Source organism: Antechinus flavipes, chromosome 4, assembly GCF_016432865.1.
Source record: "Antechinus flavipes isolate AdamAnt ecotype Samford, QLD, Australia chromosome 4, AdamAnt_v2, whole genome shotgun sequence".
Lineage (NCBI taxonomy): Eukaryota > Metazoa > Chordata > Mammalia > Dasyuromorphia > Dasyuridae > Antechinus > Antechinus flavipes.
The window spans coordinates 243940322-243963102 of NC_067401.1; the positions used below are offsets into that span (position 1 = coordinate 243940322).

Consider the following 22781-nt stretch of genomic DNA (forward strand, 5'->3'; position numbering starts at 1 on the left):
CTTATTACTCTTTTTCCTTTTCCCTTTTCCTCTCCCATTTTTTAATGAGGTGAGAGAAGATTCTCTGTAAAACAAATATGTTAATTATTTACTCTTTGAGCCAACTTTGATGAGAGTAGGATTCACACAATGTTCCTCCCCCTCTCTAAGTTCCCTCAGATATGATAGGTTTCCTTTGCCTCATCGTCATCGTCGCATGTAGTTTCCCTCTTTTTATCTCCCCCTTTTTCTAACACTATCCCCTTTCCATTTCTACTTCCCTTTTTTATGTTATGTCAGTAAAATCAAATTATACATGTGGTTTTTATGTATATATACAACAAAAATACAGTTCTCAAGAGTACCTTTTACCTTTTTCTACTTCTCTTGAGTCCTGTGGTTGGAGATCAAATTTTTTGTTTAAGTCTGGTTTTTTCCTTAGAAACAAATGGAATTCCTCTGTTTCATTAAATGTCCATCTTCTTCCATGGAAAGAAATGCTCAGAAAAAGCTTTATTTCTCAAGTCTAACACTGTCTATCTTTCTTTATGAAGAATCACTTATGGAGAGTTTTTCTTAGTTTGATATCAAATGTGTGAAGAATCTGCTTCTCTAAAATATCAGAACTTAAGTATCTGGGCTGTAAGCTAAATAACAGATGATAAGAGTCCCTTCTTGTTTTTGTGGAGAATAAGAACAGTGTAACCAACATCTAAAAGCAGAGTATTCAGAGAAGCAAAACCCAGCAATAAATGTGAGCATTTCCAAGGAGAAACTAGACACTAATACCAGTTGAAGTGGCATAATGACATCCATGAGGTCTTGGATTCCCAGCAATTTTGATGGTATTTGCTGGTTCTTTTATATTTTCAAGGTATACACACTTTTCTCAGTGATAGTATGGATGTTTTGGGGAGAGTATCTCCTGTGAATATTTTGGGAAATGTTTTATTGCTGCTTTTCTTACTATGCTATTTAAATTTTTTCCCGCTGAATCACTGTCTTCCATCTGACTAGTAAAATTAAGTACATTGATTGGTGCTTATGAGCTGTGGTTTATAAGTACATCAGATTTACAGAATGAATTTGGAGAAGCTAAGTACAAGTTAGTGTGTTGGAAAAAGGAAAGAACTATATTTTAAATGAAGAGGAGACTTTGAACTCATTTAAAACATGGTTTTATTTTCTATGGTTTGTTTCAACTCAAAAGGAATATTGCACAATGCATTTGTTTTACAAACCTTATTTTTCCCACACTGGTAAGGTTTTGATTGCTACTGTTAATTTTAGAACTAAATCTCCAAATGTCTTAATTAGTTAAATGAATTCACTAGTCAGTGAAAAATTTAAGGCAGGATATTGCATTCATATAAATATAGGTATATGCACAATTTAATAGGTTTCATTTGAAAATAATTATTACAATTCTCTCAATACAATTCAAAGGAGGCAATATTAAGTGTACACTCTGTTACAAGTATTAGGAAAGTAAAGTGTACTTCCAAATGTTTTCAGATGTATTTTTTTTCTGATAATACATTAAATCTCCACAAATTCTAATAACATATTTGATCATATTGTAGGCTTCTTTGTGTGGAAGAATCTAGCTTAAATTCTTTAAACCAAAATATAGACTATAAAATTGCAGTGCTGAAAAACCAAATGCATAAATAATAAAATTCCCAAATAACATACAAGAAATAACACAAGAATAAATGTTGCATGTTATGACACCTTGAATGTTTCAGTTCAAAATGAATGAACCTATAGTATTTTTCTAAGTAAAAAATAAAATAAAATAGCTTTCATGAAATCACAGAGTTATGGGCTAAGTGCTTTGGAATTTGGAAAATACAAATGTCAAAGTCTAAAAAGCAAGATTAATTTCTCCAAATCCCCTATTTTATGGGTTTATTGTGATTTTTTCTTTTTGTAATTTTCTTTCTTTGATTTGTAAACATAGTACTTTTAGGTGGTTATGAAATTCTTTTCAGATCAAGGTTTTTCTACTTAGGCTTAAGATATTATGTTGCATAATCAATTCAGGTTAATGTTTCTTTCAAATTGATAATTTTCTAAAGCTAAGTCCTGTTATAAATTCTTCACATATGGGTAATTAGGGCTATCATTCTGAAATTTGGTTTGTCATAAAAATAAATCTTTTATCAATATCTTGGGGGACAGCATAGGGAATTATTTCAGGATATTTTCTTTCTGTAATATCTTATATAGTGAATTAAGTACAACAATAGATTGATTCAGCAATGTTTCATTGTTAAGAAAAAAGCTTCTGGTGATGTGAACCAAAAATTTTAGTATAATTCCATTGGGGGAGCATTAAATTTTTAAAGGATTAATATCTAGTGTAATGATGATTATGATGGAGTTCTTATAACAGATACCAACATTTTGTGAGCCTAGGACACTTACAGACTGAGGCACAAATATTCATAAGGAGACAACTTATTCACCCTCTGTTGCCAGTCATCCTCTTATCTTTATTCCTGCCACAGTTGAGAATTTCAAGTTTTTACCTGTTGCCACGACTTTTCAGCATATCACCTGCCCTGTTATAGTTGCTACAAACACAGAATTAGACAATAACAATTTTGATAACAATAACAACTTGAACTGCTAATGTCCTATCTATGCCAGCAATAATGACTGAAGTTTCTGGAGCCATTATAATAAGAATAAACATAGATAGCCTGGTAAATACTCATGATTCAGAACTTACCTGGGGCAGTCCAAAAAGAGTATTCTAGCAAAAGGCACTATTCATATTATCAGATATAGGGATAGAATGGGAAAAGGGATTGTGCAAAGATAACCTGGATACTAAATGAGGGTGTTATAGGTTGATATATTTGTGAACTTGTTTGGTTTTTGCTGAATACATTGGACTGGATGGCTTCAAAGACTCCTTCTAGCTCTAAATCTATAATTTTATAAATATGGATCCTATTGTTATACATTTCACCGTGTAAAGCTTTCTCATCTTTATTAATTCTGTACCTTCTTACACAAAATCAATTTTTAAATTAATATGTCAGGGTCAATTTTCTTGCTTTCAGATTCCAATTTGGGATACAGAATCTTTCATCATAGAATGTATAGATACATAAACCTCAACTAAATTATCTCTGATTATAGCCATTATTCTTAGCCTTTCTTGTTTTGAGATAATGTAGTACTTTCCAAATATAATAGGAAAAAAATTATTTTAGGTAAAAATATAATAGATTGCCTATCACATTTCTGTGAATAGTCAATGTTTTGTGACAAGATTTGAAAACTATTTGAAATTTTGTTCTTTTTATCATTATTTCATAGTATTTGGAAACACCTACAAACCTGTGATATTTATTATATAGAGGTAGAGGAGAAGAGCTATTAAATTGAATGAATGCAAGATTTCATTGTAGAACAAATTTTTGTATCAGAAGTATAAGCATCTGAGAAAAAGACACTTAATCATAAACCTCAGATATAACATTACATAGTTTTTCTGAATTGTAATGTCATTATGATTCAACTTTCTTAGAAAACAAATCACAATAATAACAATATCATCAACCTCCCACATATGTATAATATTGTTTTTGATCTGCAATCCAAAATCTTATGTTATGGCAATGCTATCATAGTTCATTTGGACCAGAACTAATGTATAATATTCCTTTTTCTTTGTGAAAATCAAAATTATTTAAACATAAAACATGGCCACCTGATAATATAATATATGTTGAATGTGATTTCCTTGTTTTTTATAAGGCACAATTATTCACTTTCTAAATTTACATAAAGGGAAAATCTGTCCTTGTCATAGAATTTCTGAATTCTCCCATTCCTCTTCAACCTTGCAAGAGGTTCTTCTTTCAAATTCATAATATTATGGACTCCTTGCTTTGAAAATTTAAGAAATAACCTCATCACAGTGTTACTTATGTTGATTTTATCATCCTTCTGGTACTGAAAATGAAGTTTTCTTTAACTGTAATATTTTATTATTTGTATAATATATATAGATAAAATTAGAAATATGTCCTATTAGTTTTTAATTTGTTAGGTTCATTCTCCTTTAACACTGCTCCCAGATAATTATGTTTTGTTACAGGGCTATTGACAAAAGGTTAAAGAAAAACAAATACGTCATCATTTCAAGTAAACTTTGGGGCAAATTTTCATGTAAAAATAAATTCAATAGGATGTCTGACAATGAGATTTCAGTAAAGTATATTGTCTGGCTTTAGAAATCACATCTCTCAACTTTTAAAATAGTTCATAAAGATTTGCCATGATAATCATCTATTCAACCCAGTGGATAAGAACTGTGCTTAATTTATTTTTCATCATGGTTAGTCACTTTTCATCTTCAAACTTTCATATATGAAAAGCTCTGAGGGTATAACAAAATCCTAACCTCACTAAGGCTAGGCTAGCTGCATACAGTGCTTTTTTTACCTATACTTGCCTACATTTACTACATAGAGAAACATTTCAATTATCAGTATGAAACTACAGGCTTATATTTTGTGTAACCATGCCCTGACAGATGTCATTTTGCAATAACATCAATTATGTGCTGTAACCAAACCCAATCATAACATTGAGAAACCTTCATATAAAATTGTTCAGCCATTGCCCTGAGATGTAAATCAATTGGTTTGAAATGATCTAGCCTAAACTGGTGCTTGAAGCCTCAGCAGCCAGTAACATTCTTTTCCCCCTTCCAATGTTGCTCTGCCTTAAATCATATTTTCACAGAACCAAGTTAAGTGGGGTATGCCTTTATTGGCTTTTAAGTTACAATGTATCAGGTTAATGTCAGGTTAAGCTTCCGCATTTCAATTGTGTATCATTTCCTAGTATAATTAGCATAAAATTTGGGGTTTTGGCAAAGAACATATTAAAGTAACAGCAGCTTCCACAAATACTGGAAAATATTTTAAATCAAGTTTGTAAATCAGAACATATTCCATAGCTATTATTTGTTAGTATTGAATCACATTCAGAACCACAGCACTATGTAAAAAAATAAATCCTCTCTAGGATCTTGTGCTTAAGTCTTATCTACAAATTCATCCTGGGAATTGTACAGAATATTATTTCTTGTTTTCCTTAAAAATAACCTAGTTCAATCAAAAGGAAAAAAAGGATTACATTTTTTTTATCATTTTGAAAACAAAATATCAACACTTTGAGGAATTGATAATATATTCACCAATTCCATGTGCCATTGACTATGAAAATGAAAAAATTACATTACAAAGTATACTTTTAAAATAAATTACATAGCAAATAACAACAAATACAAGCATGTGCCCATGGACCTGAAAGCTTTGCAAATAGGAGAATGAAATTCAGTTGTCAGACTGACTGTGTTGTTCTAGTTACCAATTTCCACATTCAAGGAACCTAAAAGCTTTTAAAATTTTACCCCCCCTCCCCAAACATTCATTGGAAGTAGTAAATTATTTCCATTAGTGATCAGTAGCATAGAAGACCATGATGATGGCAAAGGGCTGCAGAAGAAATATTCATCCAACTGGGGTTCAGAGGAGATGCACATACAAAGTACATTCTTGGTGGTGTTTTTCATCTAGAGTTCATCTGTAACTGATGGATGATGATGCTTTCTAGAGTGGAAATAGAAAAACAACATATTTTAAATTGTATTTAAGCTGAAATTCAAAGCTGAAAATAAGAGTAACACCTGTATTTTATATTTCACTAAAATACACGAAAGAATTATAAGAGCTATCTACATGAATCCAGTGGTTTGTCTTACAATTTTGATAACTATATTTTCTGAATAAAAACCAGAACATATGATTTGATGGAGAATTTTTTTTCTCACTTAGAAATGGACTTTTTGGATGCCCATCAATTGGAGAATGGTTGAGTAAATTGTGGTATATGAATGTTATGGAATATTATTGTTCTGTAAGGAATGACCAGAAGAATGAATAGAGAAAGGACTGGTGAGACTTACATGAACTGATGCTAAGTGAAATGAGCAGAACCAGGAGATCATTATATACCTCAACAATGATACTGTTTGAGGATATATTCTGATGGAAGTGGATCTCTTCGATAAAGAGAGCTAATTCAGTTTCAATTGATCAAAGATGGGCAGAAGCAGCTACACCCAAAGAAAGAACACTGGGAGATGAATATAAACTGCTTGCATTTTTGTTTTTCTTCCCGGATTATTTATGCCTTCTGAATTCAATTCTCCCTGTGCAACAAGAAAACTGTTCGGTTCTGCACACGTATATTGTATCCAGGATATAATGTAACCTATTCAACATGGAAAGGATTGCTTGCCATCTGGGGGAGGGGGTGGAAGGAGGAAGAGGAAAAATCGGAACAGAAGTGAATGCAAGGGATGATGTTGTAAAAAATTACCCTGGCATGAGTTCTATCAATAAAAAGTTATTAAAAAAAAAAAGAAAGCTTAGAATTTCTGGTTTAAAACCTCAGAGTTCTGAATATAGGACATAATAAGTGACTTATGATTTCCACCTAGTATGTTATCAAAAACAGATCTTGAATAAAGGTTTTTCTGACTTCAAAAAAAAAAAAAAAAGAAATGGACTTTTAAATTGGGACAGCTTAGCTAAATTCTGGACATTGAGTTGCTATGGATATAATCAGCCATGTTTAAGTAACTTGTTCATACTATGATTATGCTTTACATTCAAGGCTCTCAAAGCACTTTCCAAATCATTATTTATTGGAATGTTCCATTTGACCCATTTTACCAAGGGAACAATTGAGTTAGAAAGGGACCTAAACATAATCCTATGGTTTTTAACAGCTGAGACAGAAATGGAAACCATATTATTCTTTTTCATTAGGCCACACTGTTTCCTGTACTAAGTCCAGTAAGACTCATCTTTCTGAATTTTCTACTTGATAAGAACTTCTAGGAAAACTGGAAAGCATTTTGGCAAAAATTGGGCTTAGATGAATATCTTACATCATATTGCACAATAAATTCAAAATGGATATGTGACTTGAATCATACTATATATCTATATCTATCTATCTATATAGGAAGCAGATCATAAGCCTATAGAAAGGAATTGAATTTTTAACCAAAGAAGGAATTGATACAATTACAAAAGATAATTTTAATCACTTGAACTTGCATTTTTTTTCATAAACAAAATCAAGCCATCTAAAATTAAAAGGGAAGCAGCTGACTGGGAAAAATATTGGTGTCATATATTTCTACGTAGGTTTTAATATTAAGCCATATAACAACTAACTATACCCTAAAGACTTTTCATAATAAAGAACTGTGAAAAGATCTGAGCAAACTTTTCAGAAGTACAATAGAAAACTATAAACTATGTGAAAGAATTTTCCAAATCACCAAGATAAATGCAAATCATTCAAAACAACTCTGAGAGTTTTCCTCTTAACCAGTAAATTAGCAAAGACACAAAAGATGGAAATAATCAGCTTAGAGGGGTTGTAGAGAGACAGAGACACTAAGGCATTATCAGTGGAACTATGAATTGGTACAACCATTCTGAAAAGCAATTTGGAATCATACAAAAATTTACTAAAATGTTTGATATCCTTTGATATAAAGATTCCACTATTAAGCATATACTCCAAAGTCTATGACATTAAAGGGAAGGGATTCCATAAACATCAAAATTTTTATAATAGCATTTTTTGTGATAGCAAAGATTTGAAAACAAAAATGATGCCCATTAAACAGAGAATAGTAAAACAAATTGTGATACCTGAATGTAATGGAATATTATTGTCCCTCTAAGAAAACAAGCATGATGAATAATGAGAATCATGGGAAGACTTGTACATATTATACATATATATTTCTACAATGACTACAATAATCTAAAGGAAAGAACATCACTGAAACAACTAAAATAGAATGTTGAGAAATTACAGAGACAAAGTTGGCCTCAGTGAAGAGATGTTGAAAAGATTCTTCTCCCTACTCCTTTGCAGAGGCTCAGGAACACGGGTTATGGAACATTGTACATAATGTTAGAATATTTTGTTTTAAAATTACCCTGGCATGGATTCTGTCAATACAAAGTTATTATTAAATAAAATAAAATTTTAAAAAAAAAGAATATTTTGTTTTGACCAGTTTTACTTTTTCTTTTATAAAAATTCTTTGTTATAGGGGATAGATTTTGGAAAGAGGGAAAGGGAAAAAAAGAGGTGGAAATTTAAATAATATAAGAATAATCAATAAAAACTTACTAAAATATCCATATTTCTTTTTGCGGATTATTGGGCTTTTAAAAGTAGAAGTTTACTATCTATTCATCAGAAATTACAAACTTAGGCAACTCTTACAAGGTTAGGAAAGTGTTTAAATCTCAAAGACTGCAATGTCCATAATGCCTACATTTCTATTAAAGGAGATTATTTATATAAACTTTTTTTGTTTAGGTTTATGTACAGAAAAGTAAAGTCACAAAATAGTGTTTAGCAATGTCCTGGCATAAATTAAATCCTGCCTAACTCATAGGGGCTGTTATGTGGAAAGTCTATTTATATAGTGCTTGGAAAATCTTTGAGCATTATATAAACATGTTGTTTTTATATTAGTTGTTCAATTAATACTTGTTAACTGATTGAGTTGATTCCCATAGCATTCTTTTTTTGTATTGTTACACATGCCATTATCATCACCCTCATTTATTTATTTTTAAATTTATGGAATAACAAAAAAATGATTGAACATGAAATCCATTGTGAACAACTTGCTATTCCCCTTAAATATATAATAAAGTAATGTAAATTTCCCCCTTTTTTTTTCCCTCCTCTCTATTGGAGAAGAAAATGGGGACAATACTATCACCTACTTTCCAGGGTTTTTGTGAGGATCAAATGGGATTATATTTACAATGAAGTTATCACAGAGCACCTCATAGGCACTTGAGAAATAATTTTCTCCCTCTCTCCCTCTCTTCCCGCTTTCCCTTCTCAGACATTAGCTAGCTATATGACCCTGGGCAAATCAGTTAAATTCTCTGGTCTCAGTTTTCTCATTTGTAAAATGGGGATAATATTAGTATTTATCTCAAAGAGTTCTCATAAGGACCAAAAGAAATAGCTTAAGTAAAAATACTTTCAAAACCTTAAAGCAATGTTTAAATACTAGCTATTATTACCCTATTTGGGAATTTTTATTTTAACATTTTCAAAACTTTTAAAATTTTTGTCACCCTAGCTCAGGTCATCATTATCTATTACCTAGACTATTGCAATGGCTGCCTAACTGTCTTCATTCCTTTTAACACTAGATGATATTCCACATAGTTGCCACATTAATATTCCTTTAAAAAAAAGTCACTTCCTTGTTCACAAAATTTCAGTGACTCCCTTTGACCTCCAAGATAAAATATAAAATCTTCCATATGACACTTAATGGCTTCACAAATTGCCTCTTGCCTTCTTTTCTAGGATAATTTCCATTGAGTTTGCTTTATCCTTTCCACTTTTCAGTCACACTGTTCCTTGGACACTATACTTTTTTCCCACCCCTTTGCTTATGTGCAGCTTGATCCCTTGCCTGGAATGGTTTTCTTCCTCACCTCTAACTCTTAAGAATCCCTAGTTTCCTTGACCTTGTTAAAGGTCATTCCACCTCCCACAAGAGGCTTTTTTTGATCTTGTAGGTTCTACAAAATTTATCACTTATGTCCCCTTCTCTCCACTCCAGCCACCATTCTAATACCAGCTTTCTATTCATTACTTCTTACCTGCACTATTGTCTCCTAATGGATATCTGTCTCAAATTCTTCTCCATTCCAATCCATGCTCCTTACAACTGCCAAATTGAAACTTCTTTGTCACTTAAAATCCTTCCAAAACAACTCTATCTTACTTTTTCACTCTTATTATATATTATTCCCCTCCATGGATTCTACATTTGTGGCAGGGATGATAACCTTAACTGCTGAGATATTTTCCACAGGATTTGGCATTTATAATTTTATACCTCTTATTTTATGTGTATAAAGACAGGATTTTCCTTTTTAGAATTTTGTAACTGCAAGCTACCTTTCCTCAACCATGAAGAGGATACATGATAGAATATTTCTTCCTATTGCATAAATATATTATTATTCACCCTTACACATACTTATAACAATAAATAAATCCTTTATCCTCATGACAAAATATTAAAAGTTTAGTTCTTCTCCCTTAAGCCTAAGGAATCTGAAGTGATATTTTATAAGGAGCTCTTAAGATTAAATAAATAAATAAAGATAGATAGATAGATAGATAGATAGATAGATAGACAGACAGACAGACAGATCTATAAGGCCTCTGATTACTTGACTGACTGAATAATCCTAGATCATTCTCCTTGCCCTTGAAAAATTCTTGGTATGTATCCTGTAAAAGTTATTTTTTTTCTTTTTCTTTGGTTTCACTTCTAAAACCATCTGAGAAGCTATCTTTTCCCAACTTATTATTTTTCCAATAACAACTTGTCTACCTGTGCCTAGACAGGCCCACAATATCTGGCACCATATTTAAAGTCTTTCTATCATTTTTGTTAGCTAACCTTAAACTAATAGAGAAGTCTTCCAGTTTCACACTCTTTTCTCCTCAACCAATTACTGTAATTAAAGATTCCAAAACATGGCCAACATGGGAAAATATTTTGCTTAACTATGAATATTTGTTATAAGATTTTTGTTGTTGTTGTTGTTGTTAGGAGGGGAATAGGAGAGAGAATAATTTTTGTCAACTAAAAAAAAAAATGATAAAAAAAATAAAGATCCCAAGGCATGGATCTGGAAGGAGATTTAGCAGATAGCACTTTGCTCTCCATCAATCAACAACCTGAAGAATCTCAGGGGTGAGATTTTTCAAAGAGAAAAAGAGTGAATGAGAAGGAAAGAAAGAGAAAGAAACAAGAAAAAAGAGAAGAAAGGGAGGAAAAGGGAAGGAAGGAAGGGAAGAAGGAAGGAAGGAAGAAAGGAAGGAATGAAGGATGGAAGGAAGGAATGTAGGAAGGAAGGAGAAAAAGCTGTTTTTGAAGTTTCCACTCTACTTGCATCTGGCAAACTACCATATCATCACCTAATATCTGGATGCAGATTTGTAATCCTACAGTATCCCAGCCTCATCTCCAGGCAGCTATAAAGAATATCTGGTTACAAATCTCCTTTGGACATTTTAGTCTTGTAAACAAATTTCTTTGTCTCCCCCTGCTTCCTTCCCCTAAAATGTGAACATTTGGATTACTACAAAATCTGTTATTTGCAGAAGCATTTGCTTCTCAATGAAATGAAGGATATGAAATGGATAAGAAAAACTGATCAAAATAATTCATTAAATTTTTTTTCAAATCGAAGGAATCCTCATTTCAGTTGCTACAAGTAGCCCCAATTTAATAGTTCAGCCAAACTAACTTTCTTGCTACTTTCATTTTGACTTTCTATCTTCCATTTTTGAAAATAGCCTTTGCACTGGGTTGTTACTCTTATAATGTACTCCTCACTTTTGCTTTTTAGAATTCCTGATTTTCTTCAGGACTCAGTTCAATTGTCACTTTATGCCTATGGCCTTTCTGATTAGTGCCTTTTTCCTTCAAGGTTACTTTATATTTGATTTATCTGTCTTTTATAGAAACATATAGAAACATATACATACAGAGGTCAAGCTATTTATCTGTCTACATATATGATGTCTACTTCATTTGAACATAATTTTCTTGAGGGATACTTCAGTTTTTGTCTTTATACTCATGTCTAGTACTGTGTTTTACTGTATAATTTGAAATGGCTATTGGTTAGAACACCCTCCCCAGTTATAGTGTCCTTCTTGACTCCCAACAATACTATTTTGCACTTTGTATATATTTACTATTTGCTTATCTGTGTTCATGTTGTTTCCCCTAGTAGGGAAACTTCTTCAGGGTAGGAACTGTTTTAGTTTTGAGGATTTTTGGTTTTGTTTTTCCTTTTTTTTTCATCAGTCCCTTGCACTGTGCCTGCAACCTTTCTTTGTTCAGTAATGTCTGATTCCTCACTACCCTATTTGGAGTTTTCTTGGAAGAGATTCTGGAGTGATTTACCATTTATATCTCTAGTTCATTTTACATATGAAAAAACTGAGGGAAACAGTGTTAAGTGACATGCCCAGGGTCATATATAAGTCAAATTTGAACTCATTGTACCACCTAGCTACCACTTGCCATCTAGTGGGAACTTAAATGTTGAAGTTTCAATGTTCTATCTCTATTTAGACCACGAGATGGCACTAGTTTCATTCTACTAATCAGTACCACTGCATCAGCCTCACAATAAATAAGCTACTAAGCCGGCTAAAATTCCCAAAAATGTATGAATGCTTATATACAAATTATTTTGTCGAGCTCTAAAGGCAAATATTTACCTTGACTCCCCCAATTGGAAACTCTTAAATATATTACATCATTACTAATAACAAAGTAACACTAGATTTAAATTTTTGAAATGTATTAAAACAAAATTTCATTGGGAAAACTAAAATGGTAATTGGGACATCTAAGAATTCTGTTAAAATCTAAAGTTGAAAGGATTATTTCCCATTAAAAATTATCTTTCTATGCCATAATGCTGGACAAATAAGTGAAAAAACTGTACCAAGTTTTATTTAAAACCATCCTTCCAAATGGTATGTGTAACTAGGAGGGTAAAAAAGAGTTTTATAAATTAATCCTCTCACGTTTATGTTGTGAATATTCATCAGAAAATCTGTGCTTTGGTTTCTTTGTTTCTAAAGAAGTCTTAGGCGATCTGATTTCTAAGATTCATTATAGCTCTAAAATTCTTCTTCTATGATACTTTCTTACCCAGTTCACAAAGCCAGACTTCCTTAATTACACAGCAATATGAATTTCATGTTAACTACTGGCATTTAGGAAAGGACAACCTAGCTAGTTAAATTGATTTAAAACATACTATATAATAGGATGTAGGGACAGGGAGATAATTTAGGGACAGTTATCTCCAGGCATAATCTGCCAAATTCACTTTGGGGATATATTTTTTACAATGACTACATGTATAGATAAATTTCATAATGTTTGGGTACAGATCCTTTTTCTTTTGGAGAAGAAACCAAGTCCACTGTACACTAATACATTTATTATACTGAGATCTAAAAATGAGTAATCCAGGTGTGCTATATATCACAATTCTTTATTAACCAGAGTACTTGGTTAACAAATCCTACCCATGTCAGATAATAGAATATTTTAATTATATAATCTAATTAAGTCATAAAAATGGATGTTTAATTTTACAAGCATAATGCATGCTTACTATACTATAACTAAAGGATATATTTGTACTTCAAACTTTTTTTATTTATATGCATGGAAACAAATGTTTTATGTATGTCCCTGTAATAGTGAGATGTAATCTATGAAAACTATCCTGTTCAAAGTTCTTAAAATAGATAGGCATTTTTTCCAATGGAGGTTTCAAAGCCAATATAAACAAATTCAATGTGCATGCTTTTGTTTGAAAGTAATTAATCTTGTTGGCAGTAAGGGAAAAGAGACACAAACCATTGAGTAGTTTTTTTTTAATTCCACCAGGTCAATAACATCTAAAATCATAGAGCTGAAGATTATATTGAAGAATTCAAGAACGATTGAAAATTTGGGAATGAATCATGCAATAGACCAGAGTAAAATATCTTGTGCCTTTCAAAAATCATCTTATATTTATGTCACCACACTAAAGATTTTGAAACCGATCAGTTGTTAACATGTACCATGTAGTCAAAATATGCTGCTTTTTTTCAAGTTAGCCATATCATTAAAGTGAGGTTGGTGCACCATATAATGTGATGGGCCTGGTCAGGATGACCTGAATTCCAATCTGTGCTTCTAGGCAAGTCATTTAACCCCTATCTGCCTCAGTTTCCTCATCTGAAAAAGGGAGATAATGACAGCCTCCACCACCTAGAATTGTTGTAAGGATAAAATAAGGTTTTTGTGTAGCACTTTTCAGACTTTAAAAACTATATAAATGCTAGCTCTTGTTATTATTGTTATTAGAGTGCCAGAAACTTCAAAATGCATCTGAAAAAAAAAGTGTTCTATCCTGGTTATAAAAAAAAAAAAAAAAAAAAGCAGCTCTTTTGCAACTTGCCATTCTAAATGCATAAAATGTTCATCTTACCTAAATTTTAACTATCATTGTTTGTGAAGATAATTGGATTACATCTGTAATCAAAAACATCTAAAGGTTAGATTAAAGATTAGCACATCATTACACTAAGTATTCTGAAAAATCTGAGTTTTCATAAAATATGTATTTTATATCAGGGAACCCCTAGAAAGGGGAGGTATCTGTTGACTGAGCATTATAGTTTTTTTTCCTAATTATCATATAATGAAATTCAGACCAGTTGATGAGAAAATAAATTTGATTTCTAATTTATCCATTCCTTCTTATTTTCACTGTTAAATAAATTTTAAATAGGAAATCTTTATCATTAGAAAGTTCTGTGTCTACTCCATGTAGAAAATATTAACCCAGATCCTGTAAATTACAGGAAATGCTATTTGTGGGTGTGTGGGAATATGTATGCGGATGAAGAGCAATAATTAAAGCCTCTGGAATTGGAAAAAATTTTGATGGGCTTTCAATAAAAGGAAATGGGAATGTAGAGACTTAGAGAGTAAATCCTTTTTATTAAATAATATGTAAGATGCTCAGATTTTATAATAATCCCCCTCTTAAAATTACAAAGAAAAAATCCGTAAATTAAAAGCAAAGTATGTAACCAAAGAGAATTCTTAATTCATTGATAATTGAGCCTTTATTTCATAGACAATTCCCAGAAAGATGCCTGTGCTTGTGTCTTCATATAAAACAGTTCCCCTCCCACAGTGGGCCCCCCAAAAAATTATTGCTAAAAATTTGACTTGGAAAACCAATAAGTATATTAGATTTCAATTGCTGTGAAGTTCTCTTGTCACTCCAGATCTAGTCTCTGAGTTTTAAGACTCTTTGCATTAATATGGCATGATTCTATTGTTAAAGGGCTCATCTCCCAGAAAACAGTATCCCAGCAATTTCTCTTTTTTCACCAGTGTTCTTTTTCTGATATCAGTAATCCACAGAGTACTTAACAAGCAAATTTTGACAAGACCAAAGGACCCGTAATTAAACAGCAACTTAGTCACCAAATTCAAATAGCCAAGCATTAAATGTTGAATTTCTGAGCTAGTCATTTATTTATCAATATACTTTATTTTACTATAAAAATAAAGGTTGAATCTCAACACATACAGTATTGGGGAAATAGATTACAGTATATTTTTTTAGATGCACAATTATTTTAAAATATTTAAACATACACATATTTTCACTCCAGTATTATCAAATTTTTCATTCAAAGAAATCAAGAGGGAGTGGGATAACCATTAAAATAATAGATAATAAAAAAATGTTTATAGGTAAGTCAATTCCTTAATAAAAACAAGAGTGTTTTCTTGGAAAAAGGCTTCCAGGTTTTGGCTAACTCTTTTAAACCTCTGGTTCTCTTGATTTTTGCTGGCTAAAGGCAGATTTAAAATATAATCAATTCCCGATTTTCCTTAAATTGCTTCCTGGTATCACAAATTACTCATAGTCCTTGGAAGCCATCCCAGCTACTTGGACAGCCAGCTGGTTGGAAAGCAGTGTTTTAAGTGTATTGGGAACAGGAAAGGAGTTATCAGCTTGATACTGCCAAAGAATACTCCAGCCATAAATTGCATCCCTAAGCTGAGAGAGATAGCTATTACATAGTAGAGAATGAGTCAGACTAAGAGTCAGGAAGACTTGGGTTCAGGTCCTGCCTCTGACATGTACTGGCTGTGATTCTAAATACTCCTCTAAGACTTAACTAGCAAGAAAAAGTGCTAACCTGAAATGGTGGAGGGAGTTTCCTCATCTCGGAGTTCCCTTCCCAAAGAAATTATTAGTTCAGCTGCCTCTTCAGCAGAGTTCTATGAACAATCTCTTTGATAAATCAAACAATAAATGGAACCAAGGCTACTCTGAGGGCTAGCCTCACCATAGCATATCAATCATGCCCACGCAAGAAGAACAATAGCATGACTTTCATCTCTGTATGAGGAAGGTGGACCTGCCTTATGTACATCCAACATTCTACCATATGAGGAATAAGGAGACTCCTCTCTTCACGAAACACAACAACTTAGCCACTAGTGTGATGGCATGGCAACCAGGGAATTCTGCCAAGGGGACCATAGATGCCTCATGACAGAGTTCCTTTCTCAAATAGCAAGCAACTACACACTCTACCTATTTTTCTACTCCATGACCTACAACAATTTTTCTGAATATCAAGGAATAGGGCCAAAGAGGCTTTGTGACCAAATGGGATTGTTATCCATTATTTAAATTTTTCTGTGCTACTCCTTCCTATTAGTAAAAATAATGAAGAGTTGAGTCTATAAAGATTACTATCTACTTAAAGCATTCATTCAAAACAATTGTAGGATAATTCTTGAATTCCCGAGTTTGGGGGCAGCAGATGACTTAATTGTCCTTAACTGTCAACAGATGTCTCATGGCAAGTACCTACAGTAAGCCTTTTTGTGGTGGTTGTAACTTTCCACTTTTATGTTGAGTCTCTGTGATTTTCCATGACTATGTCCCTGCTAATTCTAGAATGTTTGAGAGGTGTGCGTTAGCGAAAGCCTAAGTTTCTAAAAGGAGAACACAGAAATAGTGCAACATCCCCCTGGGAATTGGGATATGCTTTGGAGCTCCTTCTATTCAGGAGAAGGGAAGTCAAAGACCTTTTTATTTTCTTGACCTACAGGAATAAAGGAAACCTTGGGGCATAAGGCAAAAGAACATCTTAAAATACCCATCTCACTGTGTTGTTGTAAGGAAAAGGATTGATAAATTTCAACATATTATAGAAATGTAAGTTTTTATTATAATTAGCATTTTAAATGGGTATTTGAAATAAAAAGAATTATATAATGTTAGGGATCTCTGATAGAATTGGTAGATCCTAGTAATAACACTGTTTTTGCTATGATATCTATACTGTTTCTGGCCTTTCCTTTTGCCTCATGAGACCTGATCAATCCCAAAAAGCACGGGAAATCTTGACTGCAAATTGTTTTCCACCCACTAAACATTTGATCCTGTTATTACTACATTAAGACATAAGCATCCATTCTATTTAAATATTGTGTCTTGTGTAAGGAATTCAAGAAACTTCCTTTGCTGCCTCGGACTCAATGCCCTTCATCTGGACTTAGTTTAGTTAATTAAAATGTCTTTTGTGATTACCAGTTCTTTTTCACTGACTCCAACACATTCTTTGACAAGATGATATAAATTCCTCATGGGATTCTTAACTAATCTATGTTTGACTCAATTCACTGTAACATATTATTTTCCCTATTTCATAAGAAAAATGAAAATTATCTTCAATTCTATAACTTATCTTTACTTGTATAGGGGTCCCTCTGGCCCAGATTATTACTGATAATTTCTTTCTCAAGCAAGCAAATCTTTTTAGCTCGTCTCCTCAAGTTGATGAAGTTTTCCCAAAACAAGCAAATTTGGACTCTTACCCCAATGTATGAAACTAATTATGAAGGAGAAAATATTAATTGGCACAAAGAATAGGCACCAAACTATTAGTATGCTCTGCTCTGAATCATGTGCATTATAGACCTTTGCTTATTTCCTTTTACATAGATTCTAAAATAACTGGGGTTGATTTAATTTTATGTCTATTCTCATAATAGTCATGCAAAAATATTATTGCAGAAAATAGAACTGAATCAAGTTCCTTGGAGGTAAGGACAAAAAGTTGTTCATTTAAAAAAAAAGTTAAAAGTTTAGAAAATATTTTTTTTAAATGTGTCTAATAGGAAATTCAAAATTCTCCAATGGTTTAGCAATGCAATATTTTGGTCACACATAAAGGTCCCAACTCTAATACATAAAGGCTATGTGACTTTAGGCATATCACCTAACTGCTCTGTGCTTATAGGCAATTCTCTAAGAACCTAAGTTGAAGAGCAATAGAAGACAATTGCCTTCCAGAACTGGTAGAGAAATTTATTCATGCTACACTAATGAACTCATAAGTCCAATCCTTATCCCTGCCCAGTGCTTCAATCCCACATTACTACAGAAGTCTTTGTATCTATATGCATATATCTGTAGGCCTGTATACTTAATATATACTTACTGTCATTCTATAGAATTCATTTTATGACATAGCAGGAAAATTTAATGGGAATCAGGAGATTAGTACTAATTCTATAACTGCTACTCATTAATTGTTATTTGTTAAGGACCACACATGAGTGAGAAACCCAGAAAGCCTATAAAGGGTTAAAGGGGACTACAACATTACGGGAAGGGATGGTTCTCCCAAAGCCCTCATAACACACTGGAAGGAATTGCAAATCAGCCTTTAGTGATGCAAATGTTAAGTCAGGGAAGGCAACTGCCTCTCAGTCTCCTTGTATCATTATCATTCTCTCATATGAAAGAATCTGTTCTGCTGGTCAGAATTAGATCCCCAGCAGCCACTTTAAGGTGACTCCTCTAACACCCAGTAGCCACTCTCAGGTGGTTCCTGTAACAGTTATTGTAATGCATTAACCTTGAGTAAATCACATAACTTCTCTCAGACTCAGTTTTCTCATCTGTAACAAGACATAGCTAAGTGATGCAGTAGATAGAGCACTGACCTGCAGTCAGGAAGATCTGAATTCAAATCTATCTGCAAATTCTTACTAGCTTTATGATCCTGGTAATGGGTTGACTCAGTTTTTTTCAATGGCATAATAGAGATAATAATGGTACCCAGGGTTGTTGTGAGGATCAAATGAGATAATCATTGTAAAGGACTTAGCACAGACACCATATGAATGCAAGCTATAATTATCATTAACAAAGAAGCTTTTAACCAAGGTGGAGCTTTACCTTTTAAAAAAATTGATAACTATATTTTAATATGAATTTAAAGCATTATTCTGAGAAGTTCTTAAATTTCACCTTACTGCCAAAGGTATCCATGACATTGAAAAAAGTTAAAAACCTGTCACTAGATGATCTCTAAGGAACCAGCTCTGGAATTTCATGATACCTCCTTGTTACAGATGATTTTTGGAGTGTCCAGAGAGATTTAGTTGTTAAGACAAGCAAATTTGTCAAGCAGCAACCTTGAAGCTACAGAGAAGGGAAAAAGTGACAGCGAGTAAGATTTTATTAGCCTATATGTCAGGCACATGATAGGTGCTTTGCAAATATTATTTCATATGAAAATAATGTCTAAGAAAATAGCTGGTTTAACATTAGCAATCCAGTGTGATTGTCTTCTGTGAGGTACAAAGGACATTTAATGGGAATATCAATCCTAGATACCCTATTCAATAAACTCCAGTGGTTTTCAATTGACTCTCTAGATCTTATTCATTAGTATTAATGAGCACCAATGGTGTGATTGATTCTGAATTGCCAATACATTAGTGCTCTTCCTGCAGCTCTATCGCCTCTGAATCCTGCTCTGTTCAGCGTTGTGGAATGGGAAAGAAGCAGCATACCTTACTAAGTATGACTATTTGCACTTTTCATATTTCTTTTTACTTTATTTTTTATTTCCCTATAAGGGCTCATTGCCCTATCACTCCTTCAAAGAGTGACAGACTCAAAAGGAGAGCAAAGTCTAAGTGGTAACACAAGATCATCTTGACATTAGTTTATCCTCCATAATGAGTGTGAATATTTTGAGGGAAGTGACAGCCTCCTGGATAGTGGGATAAAACTCCCCCCCCAAAAAATGGCTTGTTTTCTTCTCTCCTCTTTCTAGTCCTCAAATCTAAATCATTAGAGCTGTAACTAGGGTGAAATGAAGAAAACTGATGAACAGAGGGACCATACTAGCATTCCTACCCTAGGCACTTTGCCTAGAGTGTTGCACTGCAATGATAGCCCTTTCTGAGGACTTACTTCAATTGCTCTGAGGATGAGGAATGGACTGTCTAGGGTATGGACTGTGTCTTCCCTCCCCTATGTTGCAGCTGAACTTTATTTTGCTGCCTCCTTTCACTCTTCACTCAGTTTTTCCTTGGTAAAAAAAAGGTTCCACTGTGATACATGAGACTATGCTCAGTCTAGAGATTGAGCATAAAAGATTCCACAGAGATATTTTCCCCCCTTTCCCTTTTCCCCACTCTTCCATCACATATGATGTGTATCATCCTTATATTCACTTTACTGAGAGACCCTTTATTCTCAACTAAGTCTCTGTAATATATGTTATTTGGACTTTCCTAGGAAGTAAGAAAGTCTATTCTCTTTGGGGGTCATATGCTCTTGGAACAGTTTTCTTTCCATAAGACTACATACTATGGCAGAGTATTTATGTATTTAAAGTCTTTAAATGAAAGAAAATTAACCAGAGAGCCCAGTAAAACATCCCAACTACCAGGCCTGTTCTGCCTCCACAACCCCAACCCCGTCAAGAAACCCTAGAATATTGTTAGCAGGAATATAATTATTCAGCACAAGTAGAGACAGGCTTGTTTGTTTGGTTTTTTTCCCCCTTTAGTAACTTTTATACTAATCTGGCAACTACTATTTTGGAGGAGTTACAAAAACATGAATCCCAAATTTTTTCATAAAGAAAATTGGGACTATAGTGCAAATAATTATTACCTTATTTGTCCATGTTAATATAATTTCCTAATTCACAAGAGAAATGTGGCATCTTGATGAATAGGCTTGGGTTAATAATTACTCTGACAGTTAACAGCTTTACAATCATGAGCAAGTTATTTGGGCCCTCTGAGCCTTAGGTTCCTCATTTATAAAATGGGTATAATAACATGCCTATGGTACCTACCTCACAGGGTTATTGTGAGACTCAAGTGAGATGATGTATATAAAGCAATTTGCAATCCCAAAGTGCTATACAAATGCCTATAATTATTATTCCCAGGAAATAATTTCTCCTAACGGAAGAAATTTTTCATAGAGAGCTAATTTGACTGATTGTCTTTTTAAAATTTTACTAGACAACACATATTGAAACAGGTAAAAGAAAAATTAGGGTTTTTTTTTTTTTTGAGTAACACATCATACTTACTCCTACAAAAACCTACCCCAAAGCATCTTAGAAACATGATCACAAATGGAAGCCATTGAATAAGCAATGGTATATTAATGTAATGGAATACTAAGAAATGATTATCAAACAGATTTCAGAAAAACCTGGAAAGACTTGTACAACTAATGCAAAATGAAATGAGCAGAACCAGGAAAACATTGTACATACACAGTGTGAGCAACACTGTGTGACAATCAATTATGAATGACTCAGCTTTTCTTGGCAACACAATGATCCAAGGTAAGTATAAAGGACATATAAAGGAAAATACTATCCATATCCACATAAAGAACTGATGGACTCTGAATGCAAATTGAAGTATAACTTTTTCATTTGCTTTATTCTTTCTCATGTTTTAGTTTATATATGTATTTTATATATATATATGTATGTATATATCCTTTTGATCTGTTTCTTCTTTCACAATTGTAACTAATATGAACATATGTTTTACATGATAACACATGTATAAATTTTATCAAATTGCCCATCTTTGGAAGAGGGGAGAGGAGGGAGGGAGAAAAATTTGGAATTGAAAACCTTGTAAAAAATTAATACTAAAGGAATGACTAGATGGCACAATGAATCGAGTGCTGGCCCTGGAGTCAGGAAGATCTGAATTCAAATCCAGCCTCAGATCTTAATTGACTCTTACTAGCTGGGCAACTTACTTAACCCAGATTGTTTTACTGCTCCCCCACAAAAAAAGAACAAAAATGAATGCCCCAAATTTACTTAACATATAACTGACTGAGGGGAAAAAAATACTATTAAGGTAAAACAAAAACAAAAACAAATGGGAGCCAAAAGCTAGTATGCATTTAATCTTCCACCTCCTATCCCCAGTGGATTTTCACTTCCAATACATGGCTTCAAACAGTTATACAATAAATGTAGAGAATGTTCTAAAATCACAAAGAGAAACTATCTCAGATTGCTTTTCAACATTTCTGAAAGCAAACGTGTATTAGTTCTGCTAAGTTTTCTTAGTAGAGGCATTTTGTAGGCTAAGCTATTCCAAGATGCAGATGTGTAAACGTTAAACCTTTCCCAGCATCCTTTGCGCTGATGGTACTGTCTTCTCATAGAGAATCAGGAAGCATATCATAAGCAGGTAAGAGCAAAAATAGCAGTAAGCGATATTAACACTGTGATCAAAACAGAAAACAGGCAATCAAGAAGGGGGCCTAGGAAAGGCAGCAAGAAAGAACAAGACTAGGATGCCTAGTGTCTGTGAAAGTCCATTTTGCTCTGTCTTTACATTATAGGGTAATGGCAGTCAATCTTAGACAATACTGCCTGGTGAAGCAAGGATTCCATTTTTTGATGTCCTTGTTTTTGAAATTTTGGGCAACAACTTTATTAAAGGGGAAAAATACCTTTTTTAGACAAGCATAAAAATCAGTAATCTAAAGATGAGGATCTTCTGGAGAAATACTATTTCAGTCTCTTTTTTAAAGTATTCATATCTTTCTGATCTTCTTTGATCTCTCTTCCTCCAACAATAGGATTCTACCAATTCAACATGGCTCCATCATAGGTCCTTTCCAACAATAACATTTTGAGTTCACACCTTAAGAATTCAAGAGCAACAGACCAAAGGAGCCTAACAAGAAGAAAGTGTGGAACAT

General features: G+C 33.0%; 1 protein-coding gene across 3 annotated transcripts in view; it reads right to left on the minus strand.

The window, feature by feature from the left end:
• Positions 1-1140: 1140 nt before the first annotated feature.
• FILIP1 (filamin A interacting protein 1) overlaps positions 1141-22781 on the minus strand; it is a 261103-nt gene continuing 239462 nt past the window's right edge. For all 3 annotated transcript variants that reach the window (XM_051997281.1, XM_051997280.1, XM_051997283.1), the window contains exon 7: positions 1141-5618. Coding sequence is in view for 1 of the 3 variants with exons in the window: in XM_051997283.1 (XP_051853243.1) it covers positions 5578-5618 (41 nt within the window). In the remaining 2 variants the exon portion in view is untranslated. The remainder of the gene's footprint in view (positions 5619-22781) is intronic.